This window comes from Colobus angolensis, unplaced genomic scaffold, assembly GCF_000951035.1.
Source record: "Colobus angolensis palliatus isolate OR3802 unplaced genomic scaffold, Cang.pa_1.0 Scaffold61, whole genome shotgun sequence".
NCBI classification, from domain to species: domain Eukaryota; kingdom Metazoa; phylum Chordata; class Mammalia; order Primates; family Cercopithecidae; genus Colobus; species Colobus angolensis.
This window is the reverse complement of record NW_012119710.1, coordinates 7959135-7985946: the sequence shown is the minus strand read 5'-3', so window position 1 is coordinate 7985946 and position 26812 is coordinate 7959135. Positions and strand designations below refer to the sequence as shown.

At 42.4% G+C, this 26812-nt stretch overlaps 1 protein-coding gene across 1 annotated transcript in view; it reads left to right on the top strand.

The window, feature by feature from the left end:
* Nucleotides 1-6: 6 nt before the first annotated feature.
* Nucleotides 7-26812, top strand: part of OSBP (oxysterol binding protein) — a 40938-nt gene continuing 14132 nt past the window's right edge. The window contains exons 1-9 of the mRNA XM_011963499.1: nucleotides 7-119; nucleotides 4854-5062; nucleotides 6692-6942; nucleotides 13921-14119; nucleotides 14374-14476; nucleotides 14841-14895; nucleotides 15093-15224; nucleotides 21984-22229; nucleotides 22518-22638. Coding sequence (XP_011818889.1) covers nucleotides 4867-5062; nucleotides 6692-6942; nucleotides 13921-14119; nucleotides 14374-14476; nucleotides 14841-14895; nucleotides 15093-15224; nucleotides 21984-22229; nucleotides 22518-22638 — 1303 coding nt within the window. The 5' untranslated portion in view covers nucleotides 7-119; nucleotides 4854-4866. The remainder of the gene's footprint in view (nucleotides 120-4853; nucleotides 5063-6691; nucleotides 6943-13920; nucleotides 14120-14373; nucleotides 14477-14840; nucleotides 14896-15092; nucleotides 15225-21983; nucleotides 22230-22517; nucleotides 22639-26812) is intronic.

Below are 26812 nucleotides of genomic sequence, written 5' to 3'. Positions count from 1 at the left end.
TCGGGCGCTGGGGGTTCGGGCTCGGCTCGAGAGGGCTGGCTCTTCAAATGGACCAATTATATCAAAGGCTACCAGCGGCGGTGGTTCGTGCTGAGCAACGGGCTCTTGAGCTACTACAGGTAACTGCTTCCGGGGCGCCGTCGCTCACCTTGCCTCCCATCGCTGCCGACAGTCCCAGCGTCGGCATTACCGCCAGCCGGCACCGCAGCCAGGGTTGCCCCAGGCCCCTTTTCGTCATCTGTGCGGATTGACAGCCCGGGGGTCGGAGCCCGCTGTCACGAAAGTGAAAAGCCCCTGCACGTACACCTCACCTTCCCCTCGGGTTACCCACTCTTGGTGCCTTATCTTCCCTTCACTCCCGGCCTTTCCAGTCAGCAGTTGTTTGGAGAGCGTCTGTTCTTCCATTATATTTCCACCAGCACGTGGGTGCAATTATTAATTCTGCAAGCAAGGCACTGGTGTAGGTACTAAGGGAACACAGCAGAGCAAACCCGAGGCACTCCTCCCAAGGAACTTACATTGAAAGTCCCAAGTTTTAGCTGTCAGTGCCCAGTCTCCAAAACTCAAGGTTATTCGTAGCTCTTGGTGTGCCCGTCCTTGCTCCCTTCACATCCAGACACAAGGGCATCACTCACACTGGGTGGCTTCGGTATTCCGTCCCCTTTCTGCCTTATCTCTCCAAGGCTTTACATACACTTTCGCCTCTGGACAGCCCAGAATGGAGATGTGCACCCCAGTGCTGCTTTTATTTTTGCTTGCCCCACTTCCTCCCGTGGAAATGATTAAGTGTTTTACCCAGTATTTCTGTGATTTTTTGGTTAGTTAGGATTAACATTTATTAAAAGAAGAATCCATGTCTTTGGTGTGATTACTTCTGTTTAACAAGGTATTTTGGACTGCTTAATATATATTTATGGTGACTTATAACTTGGCCATCGCCATCACATAGCATGCTTTGGGGCTAAAAAAGATAGAGAAGTTAAGATAGGTGATTTGGGGACAGGGCGTAAACATTTCCTGAGGGCTGCACAAGGTGTCTAGGTGTGTTTTGTACAGTATTTCATTACAGTATTTTGTTGACTCCCAGCAACAACCCTAGGAGTTGGGAAATATTCCCATCTTACTGATGAGGGAAACAGACTCAAGCATGGGCAACTTTCCCAAGGTTTTGGAGGAGTTGGGATTTGAAACTACTTCTGGTCACACTAATCTAACCTAAAACTCAGGTTAGTGTTAAATGAATCAGTCAGTTACAGAGATAATTGCTTATCAATAGCGAGTAATTTTATGGATCATGCTTACTATGTGTATTTTATGCAAAAAGTATAAAAATCTCCTTTAAGGGATATTTTGCTTAATGACATTCCAGTGGAAATTTTTTTTTCCGGAGACCATTGTCTTTGAGACCGAAAACACTGATGTTGAAGAGCAGTTCACTCTATATTTCTTTTCCTTCGCCAGGAATCATTCTGCCACCTGGAGAGTTAGGCTGAACAAGTCTCTTCCATTAACTCCACTGTATTGGCTTTTAGAGAATTTTGAGGAGAAATTGAAGGTGGGAGTTGGAGGTTGTTGGCAGGAACACATTCTTCTTACCTGTCCTCTTACAGGGCAAAATGCATTAGATAGCTCATCCTCACGGCTTCATCAACAGTTGTGAATAATTGTATATTTCATTTGCATTACTGTATTCAGAATTGATTTTAACTATAACCCGTTCTAACTATCCAGGACCATCCATTTAAACTCAGATTACAAATCTAAAATTTTAATTTCCCCAGATTTTTCTCTCATTCAAGTTCATGTGTTCCTGTTATTATTGACCATCATTTTAATGTTTAATTGCTTTATATCCTGACTTGGGTAGCAAGTCAATATTACTATTTTTGCGTTTTCAAAAATTGTATATCACCTCAGGGCCTTCATGTGTGGTCATTTCTCATCCAAGTTCTTACCAGATCTACTTTCCAGGCCAGTGGATTCTTTGATCAGTACTTGTGTTGAGTGGATTCTTTGATCAGTACTTGTGTTGATCAGTAGTGATCTTAGACACTAATAACTTATATGTTGCTGTCTCTTTAAATATTTGTTACCACTTTTCTCCCTTACAAGAGCTAGTGGTACCTGTCTGAGTACAGATACAACTCCTTCCCAAACATACCAAACCACATATTGGGAAATATGCCATAGGCCTGCCCTAGCCAACTTAGATGGTCCCACCCATAAACAAACCAGCAGGATCCGGAGTTATCAATCTGTGCACTACCCTCAAAATTGCACTGAAATATTTCCTATCAAGTATACTGGCAGTTATTTTTTCCTGCAGGGTTCTTCTGGTCCTCATCTTCCTCCAAGAATTACCTAGACAGGTGTCATTCCTCCTGCTTTTCATACCTCCAAAACCTGCAGTTTCTTATATATGCTGTTTCCAAAATACTGTTTTCCTTTTAAGTGGGATTGTGTACTTCCTAGACCCATCCTCGGATGAGCTGTCCTAATAGGCCTTGGCAAACCATTTCCTTCTTTTTACCTATCCTGGGCTTCCTTACGTACCCAGTTACTTAGATGTCCCATTATTTAAAACCTTATATGGAATCCCAGCTCTCCCAGAAACATCGTGACAGGCCATAGTATTAGTTTTCCTGGCTGGCTTCTAGAGATTGAATTACTATTTCAGCTAGCCTTTTCAGGGAAGAACTTTCTGGTCAGAAAATACCCCTAATATTGTAGTGCCTGAAGAACCTCTCTTGTACCCTGAGATTCGTGTCTTTCCAGCTTCCGTACTAATCATTTATAATCATAAGTGTATCTGCCCAAACCCAAGAGCTCCAAGATCAAGCCTGCCTTACTCCTAGAGTTCCTTGGTATTTTTTAAACTGCTACAGACTTTTTGTAATTTGAGAAACTTCTTTAGTTTACAATGATGACCCAGGCAGAAGAGATTCCTAAGAAGTGGTTTGTGAAAAGCTCCAATAAGGAGGAATGTGGAAGAAGGTCCAAGTAGTATCCTTGGAGTAGAGAACATAGCAAGCTGGCCTGTCAGCTGTGCATCTGTAATTCAGCCTGCATTATTCATAATGTAACTGAAGCTTGGGGGTGGGGAGGTAAGAATAGAAAAAACGGATTCATGTTACAGTGTGGCAGGTGCAGATGATGGAAAATGGCCCAGTCCATTGAGACCCCTCTGGCCTTCCCATACTACTCATGTGTGCATTTGAGGAAGGAAGAATGGTTCATGTGAGAAATGGAACAACAACAAACCTGTCTCCCAGACTTTCTCAGACATACCAAATCTTATGGGGTGCATGCCATTTCTGGCATGCAGAAATTCTGGATATGCCAGGTGTGTTTGGCTGCTTAACTCCACTAAAAGGGAAATGGCTTTGTTTTGTACTGTGGCAGTTGGCAAAGGACTTTGACCTCTGTGTTCCAATTTATACAGGGAAAACTGCAGTCTCAACATGCAGGTTCCTGGGCATAACCAGCGGGTGGTAGGGAAATGACACCGTTTGTGTTAGACACTGGATTGTGCTAGAAGCTTGATATTTTATGTGAAGCTTGGTGTTTTATATGAAGTGTCTTATAGCTTGTTGTCACCAAGTAATGCTGTAAAGTTCAAAAGTTAGTCTATTAATAGAACTGTCAGTCGCTAGAGATCGGGAAAATTTTTACACTCAGGCCTCTGAGAGCAGATCTGCTGAATCTTTCCTAGCTATTAATAGACGGCTTAGGAGTTCCCACCAGTAGAGTATGGTGGACCTTAGGAATGAACATATTCCAGAAAGATTAAAACACTTGGTGATTCCTTTTTACTTCCCCAGAAAGCTAGTTATTCTTATTTCGTATCATTTGAACCATAGCCAATATTTCATACTCTAAACATTTAAGTGTGCTTTTTTACACTTCTGCAATATAATTCTAAGCATGGTGTAACAGTTCTCATTTGGGCTGAGTTACAGTCGGGAGCGAGATGGTTTGGTATATATAAAATGGAGCTATTCTTAGGAAATGAGACTGTTGCATGAGGTTATAGGGCAATTTATAATTATAACTTGCTAAGTGAAAGATAATTCCTGACTGCAAAAGGGCATGAGGGAACTTATTGACACGATAGAAACGTTCTACATTTTGATTGTGGTGGTGGTTATGCAGTTGTGTACGTTTGTCAAAACTCATTCAGTTGTACTTTTAAAATTGCTAAATTAACATTGCATGTAGTTATACCTCAGTAAAGCCTCTTTCTGTCTTTCCTTCCTTCCTTCCTTCCTTCCTTCCTTCTTTCTTTCCTTCTTTCCTTCTTTCTTTTTTTGAGACGGAGTTTCGCTCTTGTTGCCCAAACTGCAGTGCAATGGTGCAATCTCACCTCACTGCAACCTCCCCCTCCCGGGTTCAAGCGATTCTCCTGCCTCAGCCTCCTGTGTAGCTGGAATTACAGGTGCACACCCCCATGCCTGGCTAATTTTTTGTATTTTTAGTAGAGATGGGGTTTCACCATGTTAGTCAGGCCGGTCTGGAACTCCTGACCTCAGGTGATCTGCCCACCTCGGCCTCCCAAAGTGCTGGGATTACAAGCGCCCGGCCTGTAAAGCCTATTTCTAAGAAGAAAATGGTAAGAGGGACAGCAAAGCAAAAAAAAAAAAAAAAATCTGACTCAGAAACAATATCATAGGCTCTGAAAGGAAATCCCCACTAATTGTTTCTTGAATTTTAGGAACCTGTTTGAGGGACCAGACCTTGCTGATTCCTAAGATTAGCATATTTTCAGGGAGCTCAGAGTTATGAAAAGAAATGGAATGTGATAAAGAATAAACCATCAACTTTCTGTTTAACTTGTCTTTGTCTTGTTATTGCAGATCAAAGGCAGAAATGAGACATACCTGCCGTGGTACCATCAACCTCGCCACAGCCAACATCACCGTGGAGGACTCCTGCAACTTCATCATTTCCAATGGGGGCGCTCAGACCTACCATCTGAAAGCTAGTTCAGAAGTTGAGCGGCAGCGCTGGGTGACGGCCCTGGAACTGGCCAAGGCCAAAGCTGTGAAGATGCTGGCAGAGTCAGGTCAGGAGCAAAGAACACCTGCCTGGGGAACTTTCTGTTTGCCCCTTTTATGCACAGATTTTGTCATCGTTGTGCAGTGTCATTTGATTATCACCTATATCCTAGATGTCTCAAGCTTCTCGTCTTCATGCAGTATTTCTGCTGGAATGATGGTTCTCAGCCAGGGTTGATTCTCCTCCCCAAGGGACATTTGGCAACGTCTGGAGACATTTTTGGTTGTCACAGCTGAAGGGAGGGAGGTGCTATTGGCATCTAGAAAGTAGAGACCTGGGATGCTGCTGAACCTCCTATACTATGCCAAACAGCCGCCAAAACAAAGAATTGTCTGGGCAAGGTTGAAAAATTCTGTCCTAGAGGCATAACAGTTGTTCTTTTGGCTTTTAATTGGCTACCTTAAAATTTTGAGAAATAATTATTTTATTGCTGGGTCAGTCTTGGGAGTATTATACCTCACAATTTGGAGCTATTCATGGTTTTTCTCCTGATATCTTCTTATCTAACTCTTTGTTAGTTAAGTTGAAACAATTTTAGTAGACTGCCAAAAACTGTATATGTGATATTTTCTATGAAAAGTCTTCATTTTGCTGCATTAGTTAACTAAAAGGAGCAATCAAGTTATGTTTTGATTATTCTTCAAGGAAAATGGTAGGATTTTCCCCTGATATGTTGATAGTTTAATCATACTGAGTTTGTTTACCTAGTATCGACCAAGATGGTCACCTGCTGACTTTGTTATCTTATCCCCTGTCATTTCCCATACTGTGTGTTCATTCATCAGTGAAAGGAGAATTCATTGGTTTGCAAATTTTTGGTAGTAAGTTATATTTTGACTTTGGCCCTGTCTCTCTGTCTAGCATAAAGGACAGGTCTTTTTTTTTTTTTTTCTTGCTTTGATTTTAGTGCTGATGTTAGCTCCTCCAAAGGAAGTGACACTACTAGAAAACCACTTCGCAGTTATGAAGTGTTGAGTATGAGAGGTACAACATAGCTTCTATACTTGACTTATTACTGGAGAGCTATTTAAACTGAGTTTTTGCATTATTTTCATGGTGGCTTTAGTCATGAAGTTTCTGAGCTCTCTTTCAGAAGACAAATTTTGTGATGTGGACTTTGTCTACAAAGAGCTAGACTGTGATTCTCAACTCATTTAATACAGGTCCCATCAGTCACCTATCAGATGATAGTGGATTTGCAATAATAGTTAGCTTGGACTACATAGGAATCCTCAAGCTAGAGTTAAAGAGCTCAGTAATTACTTCCCAATTCCAAGAGCCTTTCAGCTTTTCCATTCTGTCTTGTGGGTCAGTGGTGTTCAAATTTCAGTGTGTATCCGTTACCTGGGCAGCTTATTAGAAAGGCAGATTCCTGGGCTTTGCCTCACACCAGCTAAATCAAAGTCTCTAGGGGTGGGCCTAGAGACTCTGCCCCTTTGAGAAGGACCTAGGGTGTTTGTGGTACAGGTGATCTGTGGACCACACTATAGAGAAACCATCTGGTAATGGCAAGTTTTCAGTGAGTCAGAATGCACACAGCATGAGGAATGTTGGTTTATTTCTGGACAGAGTAGGTAGGGTTCCAACTCTTACTCCTGGTTCTGGATTCATGTAACCTTTCTTTTCATTCCTACAGATGAATCAGGAGATGAAGAGTCTGTCTCACAAACTGACAAGACTGAGCTGCAGAATACCCTTCGGACCCTCTCCAGCAAAGTAGAGGACTTGAGCACGTGCAATGACTTGATAGCTAAGCATGGCACAGCTCTGCAGCGTTCCCTCAGTGAGCTAGAGTCCCTGAAGTTGCCTGCTGAGAGCAATGAAAAGATCAAACAGGTCAACGAACGAGCCACACTCTTTAGGATAACATCCAATGCCATGATCAACGTGAGTGCAAGATGGTGTCTGTGTTGCTTTTTGATTCATTCCCTCTTTGAAACATAATTCTTCCCAAATGCCTAAAATTTGTAATTGATAAAAGCACAGAACATTAGGGCCTGCTTCACTGCTCAAGGGCTTTAAGTTACATTGTTTACTGCATGAAATAGAACAGGCTGTACAGATTGAATGACTTTCATGCTCTGCTCCAGTGATCAGGAGGTCTTTGCTTCAGCTGGGAATCAGGAGTTCAGGGTTCCTGCACTGACTGCTCTACAACCACTAGGACATCTGATCAGTATTAGCTGAGTCCCTTAATTTCTCTAGGTCGTGATTTTATGTGTGTATTTATTTGTTTATTTATTTTTGTCTCACTTCATCTGTTGGAACTAAAAGATCTCCCTAAGTCCCTTCCATTGTCATGTTCTTTGAGCTTTAAGTTGGAGTCATCTCCTTACTTTACTAATGCATTCAGGCATCAAGAGTGGTAAGTGAGGCTAGATCAGGTACTAATGAGAACCTTATAATACTAGTTATTCCCATCTTTAGTCCTTGAATTCAAGGATAATTTTGGTGATAAGACAAAATATTCAACTTTGGGCACCTTTCTTTAAAAAGAGTGGTAAAACTTCAACCTCCTTATGACTCCTAACTTGGGTGGCTGTTGTTGGTTTGCAGAACATTTTAGCTACTTGGGTGCAAGACTCTATGAGTAAACAGAACACCAATGGCATTACCAATGTATTGATATGTATGAAATGAATACATGTTTTAAACAGTGCTGCTTTTCCTCTACTGATTCTCGCCTGGCAGGTTGTTTTAGGTACCTTCTACATAAAAACACTCAAAGGCATTTCATAAGTGAGAAGAGTACTCTGTGAGAAATTATGCAGGGTAGATTTTTTTTCCTAATTAAATGGGGTGAAATTACCTCTCTAGTGCCAGACTTTTGTTTTGTTTAGGGTGCTATGATATGTCATAGTAAGATATATCATCTGCTTTGAACTAGTTTAGTTCGTGTCACCCCTAAACGTCAAAGATATTTTCCCATGACCATGGTTAAAATAACCTTTATTTTAACATCATTTTTCTGATGTGTTTAACACTTTGTTCAGTGCTGTGATTCACACAAGGTAAAAAGACATATTCTCCACTTAGGGACTGCAGGAAGATTATCTTCTAGGACTGACCAGTCAGCTAGTCAGGGTGCCTGTGTTTCTGATGTCTGGTCGTGTGTTCCTGGAGACTGTGTGTCTGGTTTTCCAGTCCCCTTGTGATCAGGAAAACTTCATTAAGTCATACAGTCAATTAAATAGTAAATACGTATACTTTTTAAATAAAACAACTTGGCACAATGGTCTCCTGAAGGTGAATGCCACCTTTTATCCAAATCAGGTGAACACCCCACTCCATAATTTTTTTTTTACTCTGATATAAAAATGTTGCTAAGTAAAGCACCCCTTTATAAAACTAAAACTTTAGTTTCAATTTTTCTCTTGAAAATGTACTCATCTTTGTTCCTTGGGGGACATTCTTCCCTAAGTTCTAAGTGTCCAGAGTGTGTGTTAAAGGGGATGATCTCTTAGAAGTCAGAGGTGAGTTCTGTTTTCATTCTTTACTCTCTTGCTGCACTGCCTATGCCCTTTTCCTAGCCAGTTATTGTTTAAAATACACTTTTTTATCCCTGTGTTGTTTCCTTTGTACCTTTTAGATGATACTAGCAAGGCCTTAAGTATAATACACATGTTAAAAATTAACATGCTAGAGCATCACAGCTCCAAACTGGCAAAGTTATATCAAAGGAAGAATATATTTCACTCAACTTCTTCTTTAAAAATTAATTTAATTTTTGATTCAAGGGGTATGTGTGCAGGTTTGTTACATGGGTATACTGCGTGATGCTGAGGTTTGGGCTTCTAATGATCCCGTTGCCCAAGTAGTGAACATAGTACACAACAGGTAGTTTTTCAACCTTTGGTCCTCTTCCTCCCCACTTTTGGAATCCCTATTGTTTCTATCTTCGTGTTGGTGTGTGCCCAATGTTTAGCTCCCACTTATAAGTGAGAACACCTATTTTTTTTTTTTTCTGTGTCTGCATTAATTCACTTAGGATGTTAGCCTCCAGCTGCATTCATGTTGCTGCAAAGAACATGATATTGTTCTTTTTTTTTTTTTTTTTTTGAGATGGAGTCTCACTCTGTTGCCCAGGCTGGAGTGCAGTGGCCAGATCTCAGCTCACTGCACGCTCCGCCTCCTGGGTTTACGCCATTCTCCTGCCTCAGCCTCCCGAGTAGCTGGGACTACAGGCGCCCGCCACCTCGCCCGGCTAGTTTTTTTGTATTTTTTTTTAGTAGAGTAGGGGTTTCACCATGTTAGCCAGGGTGGTCTTGATCTCCTGACCTTGTGATCCACCCGTCTCAGCTTCCCAAAGTGCTGGGATTACAGGCTTGAGCCACCGTGCCGGGACAATATTGTTCTTTTTTATGTCAGCTTCAGTTTCTTGACTGCTTAGGATAGAACTTTTCTAACTCTCAAAGTAAATCTAACCAGAGAAGTAAACTTGACACTTTTAATATATTCATCTGCCATCTATTGAGCATGAGCTGTGTTTCACAAACTGTGCTAGTGGATATTGCTGAGGGCAGATATGGTCTGTGTCCTCAGGAAGATCACTATTTAGTGAGGGTTGAAGAATTAAAGGGATCATTAGGGACTATGCTAAGTGACTTGATAGAAATGAGCACAGGCCACTGTGGTATAGCACTTCGGAAGTATTTGGCTCAGACTAGGAAATTTCTCTAATTTCCTCAACTAAATTCTGAAGGAGCAGTGAGAGTCTTCCTATGAAGAAAGGCAAGCTAGAGCTTGGGGCCTGGAGGCCAGCTGCCTCCATGACCTATCTATGTAACTTGAGGCAACTTGCATCCTGTCCAACTGCCTCTGTGACCTATTTGTATCACTTAGGGCAACCTGCATCCTCTGTGACATCAATTCCTTATCTGTAAATGGTAATGATACTAGTAGATACTTCAAAGGCTTGTTGAAAGACTTCTGTCAGATAGTTGATGTGAAGTGCTCATCGAAGTGCCTGACATATGATTGTCTCTGGCAAATTTTAATTGCAGTCAGCATTACTAAACGGGAATGAGGCCAGGCATGGTGGCTCACACCTGTAATCCCAGCACTTTGTGAGGCCGAGTCAGGTGTATCACCTGAGGTCAGGAGTTCAAGACCAGCTTGGCCAACATGGTGAAACCCCATCTCTATTAAAAGAAATAAAAAAATTTGCCAGACATGGTGACTGAGGCATGAGAATCACTTGAACCCAGGAAACAGAGGTTGCAGTGAGCTGAGATCACACCACTGCACTCTGTAGCCTGGGCGACAGAGCAAGACTCTGTCTCAAAAATAAATAAATAAATAAAATAAAATAAAATGAAAGGGAATGAGGGAGAAACTTTGATCCAGGTACTGGTATGGGATATTCAGATCCATCCCTTTCCCCAAAGTCTGGGAACGGCTGGTAATTGACTATTAGTCAAGCAAGGAGGTAGCTAGCATGAGGCTTGGGAGGAGTTAATTGTGGGGGAAAGGAAGGGGTGCAGATCATACTAAGCTTGGTAGTAGTGGATTAGAAGATGAGACCAATTTTGATGCAGTCATAATTTTTTTCTTTTTTTTGAGATGGAGTCTCGCTTTGTCACCCAGGCTGGAGTGTAATGGTGTGATCTCAGCTTACTGTAACCTCCACCTCCCAGGTTCAAGCAGTTCTCCCGCGTCAGCCTCTCAAGTAGCTGGGACTACAGGCTCACACCACCACACCCAGCTAATTTTTTGTATTTTTAGTAGAGATGGGGTTTCCCCATCTTGGCCAGGCTGGTCTTGAACTCCTGACCTCGTGATCCACCTGCCTAGGCCTCCCAAAGTGCTGGGATTACAGGCATGAGCCACCGTGCTTGGCCTTTGTCTTTTTCTTTCTTTTTTTTTTTAGAGACAGAATATTGCTCTCTCACCCAGGCTGGAGTGCAGTGGCACCATCAGAGCTCACTGCAGCCTTAAGCACTCAGGCTCAAGTGAGTCTCACTCCTTAGCCTCCTGAGTAGCTGGGATTATAGGCAGAGCTGCTACACTCAACTTTTTTTTTTTTTTTTGAGACAGTCTCACTTTGTCACCCAGGCTGGAGTGCAGTGCACGATCTTGGTTCACTGTAACCTCCACCTCCCGGGTTCGAGCAGTTCTTCTGCCTCATCCTCCCAGGTGGCTGGGACAGGCACACATCACCATGCCTGGCTAATTTTTGTATTTTTAGTAGAGATGGGGTTTCACTATGTTGGCCAGGCTGGTCTCAAACACCTAACCTTGGTTCATCTGCCTGCCTCAGCCTCCCAAAGTGCTGGGATTAAAGGTGTGAGCCACTCTACCCAGCCTCTTTTTAAAATTTTTGTATCTTTTTTGAATTTTTTTACAGAGATGGGATCTTGTATGTTGTCCAGGCTGGTCTCAAACTCCTGGCCTCAGGTACTCCTTTTGTCTTGGCCTTCCAAAGTGTTTTACGTGCGCTACCATGCCCAGCTTATGATGATAATAACTAACACCTTATTGAATGTTTATTGTGAGCCTAATGTGGTTCTAAGTGCTTACATGTAAAACAACAACTCTATGAGGTACTCTATTGTTATTATTTGTTTATGGAAAAGGAAGATGAGGCACAGAGAGGTTAAATAACTTACCCATGTTTGTACAGCTAGATAGTGGGAAGGATCTGTGATTTGAGCCCCACCAGTCCAACTCCAGAGTATGCACTCTGTACTGTTTCTGAGTATAGAGGATGGAAGGACGTGTACAGATTTTTTGAATATTAAAGAAGAATCAGTAGGACTTGATTACTGGCTGTGAGGAAGGAGACAAAAGTAAGAGAAGAATGCTCCTTAATTTTCTGACTTGGACAACTGGGAGGGCCTTGAAAGTTGGGTTGGGGAACATCAAAGGGAAAAGCAGAGATAACACAGGAAACTGATGAAGCTGGGCGTGGTGCCTCACACCTGTAGTCCCAGGTGTGGATCCCTTGAGCCTGGGAGTTGAAAGACTAGCGTGAGCAACATGGCAGAATCCCATGTCTATAGAAACTACAAAAATTAGCTGGGCATTGTGACTCATGCTTATAGTCCCAGCTGCTTGGGAGGCTCAGGTAGGAGGATCACTTGAACTTGGGAGGTTGAGGCTGCAGTGAGCCATGATTGTGCCACTGCACTCCAGCCTGGATGACAGAGCAAGAACATGTCTAAAACAAACAAACAAACAAACAAACAAAACAGAAGGTAATGAGTTCACTTTGGGACGCATTAATTTTGAAGTTACTTTGAGCCGTTGAATAGGGGGTTGGATATTCTATTCTGAATCTCAGTGAGTGCTGGGCTAGAATTACTGATTTAGTAACCATTATCCTATAGACAATGGTTGAAACCATGGGAGTAAATATCCTGTTTACCTTTTAGCTTCTCTATAACAGGGAGTAGACTTTTAAGCTTACGTTGCTTGCCTCCTTCCTTTGTTTATTTATTAAGCAAACTTTATCAGGTCCCTGTTATGTACAGAGCAACTAAATTAGGAGCTGGAGATCTATATATGAATAAGCTCAAAAATGTGTCTTTAAATTGCATATGATCCATCTGGAGAGATAGAAAATCAGTCACGATACTGCCGTGCATGTGTAAAATAGAAGTTTGTGCAAAATGCAATGGAAATGTAGAGAAGAGACTGGCTGCTTATGAGACTGGTGGGGAGATGTCACAAAGTAGCATTTGCCATAGATCTTAAAGAAATATTTCCCCTTTCTTAGAAACAGGGGATAGGGATGGGCATTCTAGGTAGAGTGAATAGCATATGCTGAAGTAGGCAGGCCTGAAAGAAATCTGTGTCCACGGCCGGGCACGGTGGCTTACGCCTGTAATCCCAACACTTTGGGAGGCCGAGATGGGTAGATCGCTTGAGTCCATAGGTTCGATACCAGTTTGGGTAGCATGGCAAAATCCCATCTCTACAAAACACAAAAATTAGCCGGCCATGGTAGTATATACCTGTAGTCCCAGCTGCTTGGCGGGGCTGAGGTAGGAGGATCACCTGAGCCTGGCGAGGTTGAGGCTGCAGTGAGCTGTGATCTGCGTTCCACTCCAGCCTGTGCCCTGAAATCTGTGTCCAAGAAATGGTGAGCAATTCAGTGTGGCTGCATTGTGGGGTGCAGTGCTAAGTACACCTGCCTGGTGAGGAGAATCCAAGGCAGTATTGTGAAGGTCCCTTTATGTTCATAACCAGTAGTTAGTATTTGATCCTCATGTTAGTGGGGAGCCAGTGGAGGGACTTGGTATAATCATATTTGTGGGTTTTTTCTCTAAATGCCTTCTTTGATTTTTCAAGTAGGCTTCTAATATTTTTCTTTTTAACCCTTCTTCCTGCACACTGGAAGGCTCCTAATTTTAAAGGTCAGTTGTTTCTCTTAGTGACCAAAATAAAAACAAAATGAGTTTCCCTATACTAGACTACCTCAGTGTAGATTCTCTGTTCTTGGTGTCTGAATTCCTTAGCTTTCAGTTACTTGAGTTTAGTCAAGAATTTGTTGAAAGTAGTTATCCTGTGTGTGCTCTCATCCTTCTTTCAGTCAGCAGTTCTCTACTTTTGGTGCAGTTCACATACCTGCTCTTTCTGATGTTGCCACAAATACTTTGTCTAGGTTTACTGCCCACGTGGCGTTTGTTTGGTTCTTATGACCAGGAAAGTATAAAAGAACCGTGATAACCATATTTACTTTTTTTCTGGGTTTGACCTTGATTTCAGCATGGTGCTAGCTGTCCCTGATACCTTGGCATAAAAGGGAAAGTCTTTCATTGTAATTTGTCAGAGTTCATGGAATAAGGTTACTCAGTGGGCTTGCAGAAGCTTGAGGGGAAACTGACTAGTTGAGGTGACGCAGTTAACGCTTTCTCCATACAGGCCTGCAGAGATTTCCTCATGTTAGCCCAGACCCATAGTAAAAAATGGCAAAAGTCACTACAGTACGAAAGAGACCAGCGTATCCGACTGGAAGAGACCCTTGAGCAGCTGGCGAAGCAGCATAATCACCTGGAGAGGGCCTTCCGAGGAGCCACGGTGCTGCCGGCAAACACTCCTGGCAGTGTGGGTTCTGGTAAAGGTAAGACGCTTAGCTCTCAGGTAGCCTGGTCTAAGGTGAGCCAGATGGTTTTCTGCAGTTGATAGGAGAACTCCAAACTCTCCACAGTCACTGACTCGTGTGAAATGGAATTGGAACCCATTGATTTATTCTGGATTTTCCACTGCTTTCTACCATTTTTTGCTGTGTTTGTGGTTAGTGTTTAAAACAACTTGCTCTATCAGACATATGGTAAAGATAACCAAAGTTAACAAATGGAGCTTTTCTTCTTGTAGATCAGTGCTGCTCTGGCAAAGGGGACATGAGTGATGAAGATGATGAGAATGAATTTTTTGATGCACCTGAGATCATCACCATGCCTGAAAATTTGGGCCACAAGTAAGTTATCCTTGATTGTTGAAGAAAATAAACATATTTGGCCATCAAAAGGTTAAAAACATTTCAGTGAGAGTATTATAATTGTCAATATTCAATCTGGGCCCTTTTCCTTTTTTTTTTTTCTTTTTTGTCTCAAGATCTGTTTGTAGAGTGGGCCCTTTTTAAGTGAAAAAGTGTCAGCTTTTTTACATAAACAAATTCTCCAGAGATATTTAAATTCATTCCTATTCTAAATGTCATCATTTGATCACCCATCAATAAGTTTATACAGTATACTTGGCATTCTGCTTTGTAAAGAAATGTCCGGGACCAAACTCTAGTTCTGGTTTTTGTTCTCATCCTCCTTTGTTTCCCATCTGTACAGACGTACTGGCAGCAATATCAGTGGAGCCAGCAGTGACATCAGCCTTGATGAACAGGTAACTCTTATATGGGAGTTGTCAGAGGTGAGGGACGTGGGTTGTGATTCCCAAGGATTTTTTTTTTTTTCTTTTGTGAAGTGCTAAGAGAAACTGATTTTTTTTTTTTCTTTTTTTAGCACGGGGGAAGGGAAGGTTATAAATACCAGGTTTTCTGTTCTTTGTGGGTGGTTGAATGGCTTTGTTTTTTCTCTCAGTACAAGCATCAGCTGGAGGAGACCAAAAAGGAAAAAAGAACCAGAATACCATACAAGCCAAACTATAGCCTCAATTTATGGAGCATCATGAAGAACTGCATTGGAAAAGAACTCTCTAAGATCCCCATGCCGGTAAGGTTCTTGCACACTGGAGCTGCTGCCAAGAGTTCCTCTCAAGCGTCAGTGGGAAGAGTGCTGAAATGACAGCCCCACCCACGTGTGCGGCAGTTTGTGGCATGGTCTTTTTTACCTTTACAGTCATAAACTGTTCCTTAAATTTAGCTACTTTAATTTTGGCTCTGGATCTGATATGTTCCCAGATCACCTAGAATCAGATGTGTATTTTCAGTAACAGTTATTTTTGAGCAAATTCCTATGCTAGATGCATTGGGGACATGCATGCAAAGATAAATACATCATAGTTTTTGTTTTCAAGAAGCATGTAGTTTAAAAGAGACAGACATGAAAACAGGTAGAAAACATTATTTTCTGTGATGGTATTATGGAAAGTACAACACAAACAAAGGCTTAGGGAACACAGAAGCAAAAATCATTCATTCAAACCAGAAAGATGAGGACCCTCCCCATGGCAAAGATGGTGTTTGGGCTGACCTCCCTGTCCCCTGTCATGTCTTCCTCCAGTCTGTCTACACTGTTGTGAAAGTGATGTTTGAAAAATGGCAAATGTCAGTCCTCAGCTTAAAATCCTTTACTGGATCTTCATTGCTTTCAGCATAGTCCAGATACCTTAGGGGGCTTGGTAACTCCTCCCCATGGGCAAGGCTCCACCCCACATATCCTGAGTTCTAGTCATTAGGATTACCTTCAGACATCCTGTCCTTTCCCTCAGGGCATTTGTACATACTGCTCTTTCTGCATGGACTTCCATCAGTTCCCTATCAACACTTGCCACCTTTTTTCTGCTGTGGCTAATACCCATTTCTTCAGGATGCAGCTATAGTGTGTCTTTTTCAGCAAACCTCCTCCAGTGCTTCCTATCAGGATGAAATGTCTCTCCTTTGTGTTCCAACAAGTTCCACTGTTTATGCTGTAAACAGTGTGTGTCACTGTGTGTTCATTTCACAAGCATTTTCTGGGTGCCCACTGTTTGCCTGATGTTGCCCTAGTTTTCAGTTAGGTATAGAAGATATAGGTTCGATTTATTAAAGAAACAAATTCTTGAGGCCAACTGTGGGATTGGGGAGGCAAAAAAAAAAAATCAAAATGTATCAGTTTAAGCCAGGGCTCAACAAACAGCATAATAGTTTGTGATGTGAAAATTAGTTGAAATTCAGATGTTAACATCCATGATGTTTTATAGGAGCAGGGTGATACTCTTTCATTTACATATCATCTGCAGCTGCTTTCATCCTACAACAGCAGTGTTAAGTGGTTGTGGCAGAGACCATATGGCCCTCAAAGCCTAAATATTTACTATCCAGCCCTTTACAGAAAAAGCTGTCAACCCTCTCTGCCTTAAACAAATGTTGGCTTAACTCATTATTGTGTTCAAGCCTAGAAGTAGGTGGTCCAGGGCTAGTGCCATACTCTGTGGTGTCAGGGCCAGGCTTCTTTCTATCCTGGGGCTTTGATGCCTTTGGCCTCAGTCCGCAGGCCCAAGTGGCTGCTCCAGCTTGAGTCATCAGAGCCTCATTCCAGCCAGCCGGAAGACAGAAAAAGAGGAAAGGCTATACCTTTTAAGGGTGCTTCCTGGCTGGGTGCAGTGGCTAATGCGTGTAATCCCAGCACTTTGAGAGGCTGAGGCAGGTGCATCACTTGAGGTCAGGAGTTAAAGACCAGCCTGGGGAAAATGGTGAAACCCTGTCTGTACTAAAAATACAAAAATTAAACGTGCTTGGTGGTGCAGATACTCGGGAGGGTGACGCAGGAGAATCGCTTGTACCCAGGAGGCAGAGGTTGCTGTGAGCTGAGATCGCACCACTGTACTCCAGCCTGGGTGACAGAGCTAGACTCTGTCTCAAAAAACCAAGAAGATGCTTCCTGGAAGTTGCATAAATCACTATCACTTAAATCTGTATGGCTAAAACTTAGCTATATGGCCACAGCTAGCTGGAGAGAAGGCTAGAAATGAAGACTTCTGTTCTGGATGACATGACCTTGTGAAAAATTAAGGGTTCTACCAGTTGTAGAAGAAGGGAAGAATGGATAGTGGGGATGGGCAAGTGGCTACAGATTTTGTCCATAGCCAGCTACTTAGCATACAAAAATACAGAAGCATTCTCCCTACCCTCTTGAAGCTATGGACCAATGTGTAGTTTCTGCCTCTTCAGAGACTGCGTTCCTCATGATCAGGGGCTACATCTTGATAGTCTTTATATCCTTGATGCTTAGACCTGTGCCTGGCATGTGTAAATCATTCAGCAGATGTCAAAGTAATTAATTAACTGGGTCTTGGAAAACAAATAGGTTTATGTATAAATATGTAGAATTTTTGTTAGGAAAGTGTTGGGCTGGGTGCATGCTAACACTTGGGAGACTAAGGAGGACCGCTTGAGCCCAAGACTTCAAGACCAGTCTGGGCAACATGGGGAGACCCTGTCTCTGCAAATAATAAAAAATTTGGCTGGGCATAGTGGCTCATGCCTGTAATCCTAGCACTTTGGGAGGCCAAGGTGGGTGGATTGCCTGAGCTCAGGAGTTCAAGACCAGCCTAGGCAACATGATGAAACCCTGTCTCTACTAAAATACAAAAAATTAGTGGGGCATGGTGGTGTGTGCCTGTAGTCCCAGCTACTTGGGATGCGGAGGCATGAGAATGGCTTGAACCCTGGAGGTAGAGGTTGCAGTGAGTCAAGATGGTGCCACTACATTCCAGCCTTGATGACAAGCGAGACTTTGTCTCAAAATATATATATATATAATAATAATAAGTTAGCCAGGCATGGTTATGTGTGCCTGTAGTCCCAAATACTTGGGAGGCTGAGGTGGGAGGATCACTTGAGCCCAGGAGGTTGAGGCTACAGTGAGCCATGATCTCACCACTGCATTCCAGCCTGGGTGAGAGCGAGACCCTGTCTCAAAAAAAGGTTGACCTTCAGATAAGAAAAGGCCATGAGTAGCCTTAGGATAAACCTAAAATAATAATTAGTTTATTAGGGGCTTGAAAAGAAACCCCACTTACCTAGAGTATTAGGTGCCTTTAAGGGAGTAGTGGGAAAGTGGACTGGAAAGGCGTGTCATTGCAGTCTCAGAAATGTAGTTCCTGCTTAGAAACAGCTTCTGGTGCTGGCCGGGCACAGTGGCTCATGCCTGTAATCCCAGCACTTTGGGAGGCCGAGGCGGGTGGATCACGAGGTCAGGAGATCAAGACCATCCTGGCTAACACGGTGAAACCCCGTCTCTACTAAAAAATACAAAAATTAGCTGGGCGTGGTGGCAGGCACCTGTAGTCCCAGCTATTCGGGAGGCTGAGGCAGGAGAATGGTGTGAATCCGGGAGGCGGAGCTTGCAGTGAGCTGGGATCGCACCACTGCACTCCAGCCTGGGCAACAGAGTGAGACTCTGTCTCAGAAAAGGGAAAAAAGAGAAAAAAAGCTTCTGGTGCCATGCGTGGCGGCCCACACCTGTAATCCCAGCACTTTGGGAGGCTGAGGCAGGCAGATCACTTGAGGTCAGGAGTTCGAGATCAGCCTGGCCATCATGGTGAAACCCCATCTCTACTAAAAATATAAAAATTAGCCGGGCATGCTGGCGCACGCCTGTAATCTTAGCTACTCGGGAGGCTGAGGCAGGAGAATTGTTTGAATCTGGGAGACGGAGGTTGCAGTGAGCCGAGATCGTGCCTGGGCGACAGAGTGAGACTGTCTCTCAAAAAAAAAAAAAAAAAGAAAGAAATAGCTTCTGGGTCTAGGTGACTTCTCTGTCCTCCTTTACCATTAGTTCCTTGTTGATACTGCCTTTAGGAATGTACAATCCTGTACCTGTTTTGCCCACAGATCAAGTCTTCACCCTTCCACTACTCTGGGCTGTGACACAGGAAAACTAATCCCTCTAGGAAGTGTTTTTTCAGGCTTCCGTGGCTACTGGAGTCTGGCTGGGCTTCACTAATCCAAGATACCAGTAGGAGGTTATGGCTGTGGGAAGTCTCTCCCTCTATGCCCTCTTGAGTGGTGCTCTGGCTTTCACTGGACAGGCCTCCCCTGCCTTGATGTTTTACATTCTCCTGATCCTCCTCTCTTGGACCTCCACCTCTGAGCTGTAGTAATACTGGTACTTCTCCCCATCTCTCTACCCTACCAATGGTTATAGCTTCCTGCTGCTGCTAATCTCTGGGTTGTCTTTTTTTGGCTGCCCAATTTTTCATCAACTGTGTAAATCCTTCCTTCCCCTTTAAATACTCAGACTCATTTGTTTCCCTGCTTGGCTTTTGGGTAATAAAATGACTATTATAAGAAGCTTGGCACTTTTGGAGAAACTGGTTGTTGATGGGCAAGGCTGTGTGTGTATGAAAAGCAGTGATAAAAATGTGCTGATTCTAGTCCCATGCACTGCTGGTATGTCTAGTACCACCAGTGGAGTATACTGTCTGTCCCCAGTTTTCCTCAAAATGTATGGAAATGTTACTTTATGTTGCCTGAAATTCTGCCACTGAGAGATTTTGTTGGGTGTAGTTAATAAGTGCCCTCTTTAAAAAGAATTGAGGATTAGGGCTTTCTCAACCCACCACCCCTCAGTGTGTGTTCGTGTCCTCATACTGCTTGTCTGTCAGTGTGGGGAAGAGGGCTCTGGAGTATGGCACACTGTTTTGGTAGGTCCTGTTTCTCAAAGGATGAGTGTTGTTGGTCCTTTGGCTCTGTGTTCACTGGAAAATGTTCACAGAGAAACATTTGGGATATTTCTCAGAGAAAAAGCAGGCTGTAGTTTATGAATTTTATTTAATTTAATTTATTTATTATTTTATTATTTTTTTGAGACAGGGTCTCACTCTGTTACCCAGGCTGGAGTGCATGGCATGGTCTTGACTCACTGCAACCTCTGCCTCTTGGGCTCAAGCCATCATCCCCCCTCAGCCTCCCAATTAACTGGGACTACAGGTGCACGCCACCACACCCTGCTAATTTTTGTATTTTTTTATAGAGATGGGGTTTTGCCATGTTTCCCAGGCTGGTCTCAAACTGCTGAGCTCAAGCAATCCACTCACCTCAGCCTCCCAAAGTGCTAGGATTGTAAGCATGAGCCACCACGCGTGGCCAAGTTTATTACTTTTAAAAAGTGTATGAATGTATAGAAACAAACAAAATGTTAATAGTGGTGGTCTCATTTCAAGAAAATTTTTTCCTTGATACTTTGTTTTCAAAGTTTTTTATAGTTAAAAATTATACGATATTAATTTCACAATTGAGAGGGGATAGCAAGTATTAGGGTAATACGTAGCTCAGAGGGTGGTGAGTAGGAGGGTGAACAAAAATGCTGAAAGAGGTGGAACATCAGAAAGAAAAGTGTTGTGTTTTTTCTGTTTGTTTAACTAAAGTGTTGCTTAAGGCCAGAACCGTTCACTAAAAAGGGAATTTTTTTCTTTCTTCTTTTCTTCTCTAGACTTAGAACTCAGACTAACAATATTTAGACTTGTTCATCTATGTTGTTAATTAAATAAGCTTTATGGACTAACTTGGGAACCCGACTTGTTTTATAGTGAATTTTTACATAGTAAAATCCTTTAAAATTTCAAAGAGTTAATTTAGAAGCTGACTTTTTTGGGGAGTAGATGGGTGGGGAGCATTAACAATGTTTCTCACTCCCTACCCCTCCACTCCCCAAAAAAGTCAGCTTCTCTTGTTCACTTCTCTGTACCCAGTGGGTAGCATAGGGTCTGGCACACATGGGTACTCAATAAATATTTGTGGAATGAGTAAGTGAATAAATGAATGAATGAACATCTCCCGCAACAGAAGCCTCCAACCCCTGCTTCATAGACATATACACACACATGCTTGCTTTATCCAGTACTTGGTCGCCTTAAGCTGGCTTCAAAATTAGAAAAGTAAGAGCATGCACAGCCCCCTTTCAACCCCCATCATGAGCACTTCACTCCCAGAAACACAATTATCCAGCCTCAGAGGAGAAGTCAGAATCCTGGCCTGATGCAGAACTGAACTGAGTCTTAGCAATTGTTTTGTCCTAGATGGAAGCTAACTTTTATAACTAGTCGGGATACAGTTACTTATAATTTACTACTGTTTATTTCATTTTCCAAGAATTTTAAATACCTGACTTCCTCTCTGGGTATACTTGTGCTAAAATACATTACATTTCTTTTTTTAAAAACTTATCCAGGCCGGGCGCGGTGGCTCACGCCTGTAATCCCAGCACTTTGGGAGGCCGAGACGGGCGGATCACGAGGTCGGGAGATCGAGACCACCCTGGCTAACATGGTGAAACCCCGCTGTACTGAAAATACAAAAATTAACCGGGCGTGGTGGGGGGGCGCCTGTAGTCCCAGCTACTCGCGAGGCGGAGGCAGGAGAATGGCGTGAACCTGGGAGGTGGAGCTTGTAGTGAGTGGAGATTGCACCACTGCACTCTAGCCTGGGCAACAAAGTGAAAAAAAAAAAAAAAAACTTATCCAACACTTATTTGATGATGGTCTTCTGTAGGCCAGGCACTGATGGATCCTGGATATGTAGTGCTCAACAGAAGAGGCATGGTTCCCATCTCAAAGAGCTTACAGTTAGTGAAATGAAAACAGTGATTTCTGCCACTCACAGACATGAACAGTTGACAAGGAGAATGGGTTGTTTGCGGATTAAATATTAGAGCTGCTCTACTGAGCAAAGCCCTCTTTCCCCAGTGATTTATTTCCTCAACTGCAAAATTCAACTGTCTCGTATAGATGGGTAGGCAGAGTTTTTTTAACTGTTCTTTTCCTTACAGGTAAACTTTAATGAGCCCTTGTCCATGCTTCAGCGCCTTACTGAAGATCTGGAATACCATGAGCTGTTAGACCGAGCTGCAAAATGTGAGAATTCTCTAGAACAGCTCTGTTATGTTGCAGCTTTCACCGTGTCCTCCTACTCCACTACTGTCTTCCGCACCAGTAAGCCATTCAACCCGCTGCTTGGAGAGACCTTTGAGCTGGACCGATTAGAGGAGAATGGGTACCGATCACTCTGTGAGCAGGTAAAGGAGCCTCAGGACCATAACGCATTTCCTTTCTGAAGAAAGAGATAATTTTTTGGTTAATCCCCTGGGTCTTAATGTTTGCAGAAATTCTAGTCCCTGTCATCCCCAGCTTTTATTCTTTTTCTTCAGAACTTCAGCATTGGAGACACTGGAGGTTCTGGGATTCACCTACTGTTGTGGGTGTAAAAACATCAAGTGTGAATTTTGGGTGTTTGTCACCAATTTATAGGCAGTATCTTTTTCTTCTCCTTTCTGCCTTCTTAATTTGAACCTGATTTCTTCAAGGTGAGTCATCATCCCCCTGCTGCTGCGCACCATGCTGAGTCCAAAAATGGCTGGACATTGCGTCAGGAAATCAAAATCACCAGCAAGTTTCGAGGCAAATACCTCTCCATTATGCCCCTCGGTAAGGTTCCCATCTTTGTCAGAATTAATGCTCCTGGAATGAAAGGTTTTCTGGCACAATGGAGGAGGTCAGTGGCTCAAGAGTCAGGAGACAGGAGGTCTGATTCAGACACTGACCCTCACTGACTGGCTTTGGGCAGGTATTTAACTTTTCAGCTATCAAATGAGTGTGGAGGCTAGAAACTCTTTAAGGACCCATCTAGTCCTAAATTCTTTATCCTCTTAGCTATATTTAATGCATCTCACCTAAGCACTATTTAGAACACAAAATCTAGCATGCATTTTTTTAAAAAATTCTGTCTCTTAACTGGTGGTGTTTTTCTCCTTTCTCTAGCAATCAGGTTCTCTCTGTAAATCAGAACTCATGATTGCAAGGTTAGGTTTCTCAGCTAATCCCTCCGCTTTCTCCTCTCCTTCCTCCCTTTTCTCTTCCTCTACCTGATGGGTTAAGTATCAATTATGTAATGGCTGAATTCTAGGTCAGTGAAACTTTATTTTAAAAAGATCTTACTTGGGGCTGGGCACAGTGGCTCACACCTGTAATCCTAGCACTTTGGGAGGCCAAGGCGAGCAGATTGTCTGAGCTCTGGACCAGCCTGGGCAACATGGTGAAACCCCCTCTTTACTAAGAATACAAAAAAATTAGCTGTGGTGGTACACGCCTGTTGTCTCAGCTACTTGGTGGTACACGCCTGTTGTCTCAGCCTGTTGTCTCAGCTACTTGGAGGCTGAGGCACAAGAATTGCTTAAACCCGGAGACAGAGGTTGCAGTGAGCCGAGATTGCGCTATTGCACTCCAGTCTGGGATACAAAGTGAAACTCTATCTCAAAAACAAAGAAAGAAAGAAAGGAAAAAAACCCCAAAAAACAAAAACTCTTATTGGATTACAAGTTAATTTTGTGTCAGAATCAGTCCTGGGAATGGAATCCTAATATACAATGTTAGAGATCCTATACCTTAGAAGAAATCCAATTATTTAAAAAGTGTAGTAGAGCTTCTCAATGCTTTCTTGAACTTCTCAATGCTTTCTTAAACCGTGTTTGGCCAAGTGTGTACTGAAGAGTAAAAGCTGCTCTACAGAAAGAGATCAAAGCATAAAGCAATTAGAGAAACCAAGTAGCTCCCAAGAGACAGAGCTGACCATGACTCCCTGAGCTGCTGGTGGCTTTCCATTTCCAGGTTCTAGTCTTTCACAAAGCATAGCTACAATTCTTAAGTATTGCAATATAGACTGCTTCTTTAATGAATTCACCTTTGCTCAGAAACACAAATGCAGCAAACATAGTGCAAACTAGAAATTAGCCAGAAAAAAATTCATAAATGTTTTGTAACATATGTAAAGGGAGAAAAGAAATTGCAGTGTTCCCTCTAATTTCATGGTTAATATGCAGAAGGTCCCTAAATGAAAAGGAGACTAAGTGATACATCAGTCTTGATCTTTACCAAGGAGCTTTAAAAAGCTTCTACATGCTTAATTGTCTTTGCAGCTAACAATTTCAGAAGTATTAGCTTAAGAGTAGTAAATGCCTGGGATGTTACCATCTTATTTGCAGAATTAGGGTGTCAGTGGCCATATTGCAATGTGATGTTTTGCCATAGAGAAGAGTTTCAGAGTCCCCTTGAGGATCTCTAAAGGGATGAATTATATTTCATTCCATGGATGGTTAGGTACAGTCAGCTGTCCATACCTGGGTATTCTGCATTCATGGATACTGAGAGAGTACTGGGGGCCAGGTGTGGTGGCTCATGCCTGTAATCCCAGCACTTTGGGAGGCCAAGGCAGGCGGATCACCTGAGGTTAGGAGTTCAAGGCCAGTCTGGCCAACATGGTGAAACCCTGTCTCTACTAAAAATACAAAAATTAGCCAGGGGTGGTGTCGGGTGCCTGTAATCCCAGCTACTCGGGAGGCTGAGGCAGGAGAATGGCTTGAACCCGGGAGGTGGAGGTTGCAGTGAGCCAAGATCTCACCACCCAGCCTGGGTGACAGAGCGAGACTCCGTCTCAAAAAAAAAAGAAAAAAAGAAAAAATACTGGTGGGAAAGAAATAATAAAAAATAATGATACAAAAAAAGACCAAAAAAAAAACCTGTTTATGTAGCATTTATATTACATTATGTATTATAAGTAATCTAAGTATATGAGGGAGAGGATATGTGTAGGTTACATGCAGATACTCTGCACCATTTTATATGAGTGACTTGACCAAATTGTGGTATCTGCAGGGTGTTCTGTAATTCTATAACCAATCCCTCACAAATACCAAGGGAAGAGTATTCATCTAAAAGATAACAATAAACTTAATTAATGAAATATTGTACATTTTCTCTATAATTTAATCTAGGTTTCTTTGAGGAATGAATATATGAACATGGTATAGATGGTGGATCTAATTTTTTTTCTAAGTTTTTAATTTAGAAACTTAGAATTCTAAATTATTAGAATTAACAAATTCTAATTTGTTAAGGATCTAATTTTTTAACGTTAAAACATTTCTCTTATCCTAGGGAAACTTCATTTTAAAAATAAATTAATTAGCCGGGCGCGGTGGCTCAAGCCTGTAATCCCAGCACTTTGGGAGGCCGAGACGGGCGGATCACGAGGTCAGGAGATCGAGACCATCCTGGCTAACACGGTGAAACCCCGTCTCTACTAAAAATACAAAAATTAGCCAGGGGTGGTGTCGGGTGCCTGTAATCCCAGCTACTCGGGAGGCTGAGGCAGGAGAATGGCATAAACCCGGGAGGCAGAGCTTGCAGTGAGCTGAGATCTGGCCACTGCACTCCAGCCTGGGCGACAGACCAAGACTCCGTCTCAAAAATAAAAAAATAAAAAAATAAAAAATAATAAATTAATTAAATAGGAAAACAAAATTAATTAAAAAGAAAACAATTAGATAGTATTTGCATTCTTATGGTTATTTAAGATTTGGATCACCAGGATCCTGTTAAATTCCTCCACATATCAGCTGCTTAACTGAGTACCTGCCATGGGGTGGGCATGGTTCTCAGTGTTTGGGAAGTGTAAGTGAACAAAACAAAAATCCTGGTCTTCATGGGGAGATTGAAGAAAGAATTGACTTTGTGATAGGAAGCTGAATATAGAAATCTAAAGAATGGAATTTCTAGATATCTGCCCTGGGGATGGCTGTATTTAACACTTTTAGGCTCAGTGGCTTGGAAGGCGAATCATGCAGTGAAATTTTTACATTTGCCATGGCACTCAGTTCTCAGAGAGAAAATTATTGTTAAGCCAGTAGATATAACTAAAGAAAAATTTATGGACAGGATTGTGAGTGAGTGAACAGATGGATGACTGGCAGTTTAATACACTGCTCCAGTGTGTTCAGCATAAAGTAATGCATCTCGGGAAAAGTAGCTCAAACTTTTATGTTGATAATTGAAGTAGCATTTGTTGAGTGTTCATTATGGGTCAGCCATTGATAGCAGTGCTTTTCATGTATGAATTCATTCAGGCCCAACAATAAATTCCATGAGATAGACACCTTTATTGCCATTTTTTAAACAAAGAAAACTAGGTATAGATAGGTTAGGTTGTCAGGGTCAGCTTAATCAGCTAGTATGGGATCTGAGTTGAAGCAATCTGGCTTCAGGGACCACTGTCTTTATCGCTAGGCTGTACTGAAAAGGAGAGACTACAAGCCATCAGTTACAATTACAGTGCAAAAAGGACACTGAAGACATCAGCCCAGTATTCTCACAGAGGTCTGACAAGACAGTTTTAAGGTTATTTGGTAGCAGGACAACTTTGTACAAAATTATGGTTCTGTTAACTCCACTGTGAAAAAGTCAGCCAGGACTGAAGAAAATCTAATACAGACCAATGAAAGTGCCTAAAGATACTTGGAGGCAGTGGCAATGAGTTTGAGTCTCCCTATAAAATAGGCTAAAAAGATTAAAACCCTTGACATTTGGAAAGAAGAATGCTTCTAGAAAACATAACTGAAGTTTCCAAATAAGGCTATTGTAAGGGGCAAATATGAATTTCTTTTTTTTTTTTTTTTGAGACTGAGTCTTGCTGTGTCACCCAGGCCAGAGTGCAGTGGCGCAGTCTCGGCTCACTGCAGCTCTAACACCGTGTTCCCTCATCATTTTCCATTCGAGCATAGGAAAGAACAGAGTCACTACACCCATTTCTTATGAACCTTTCCTACTT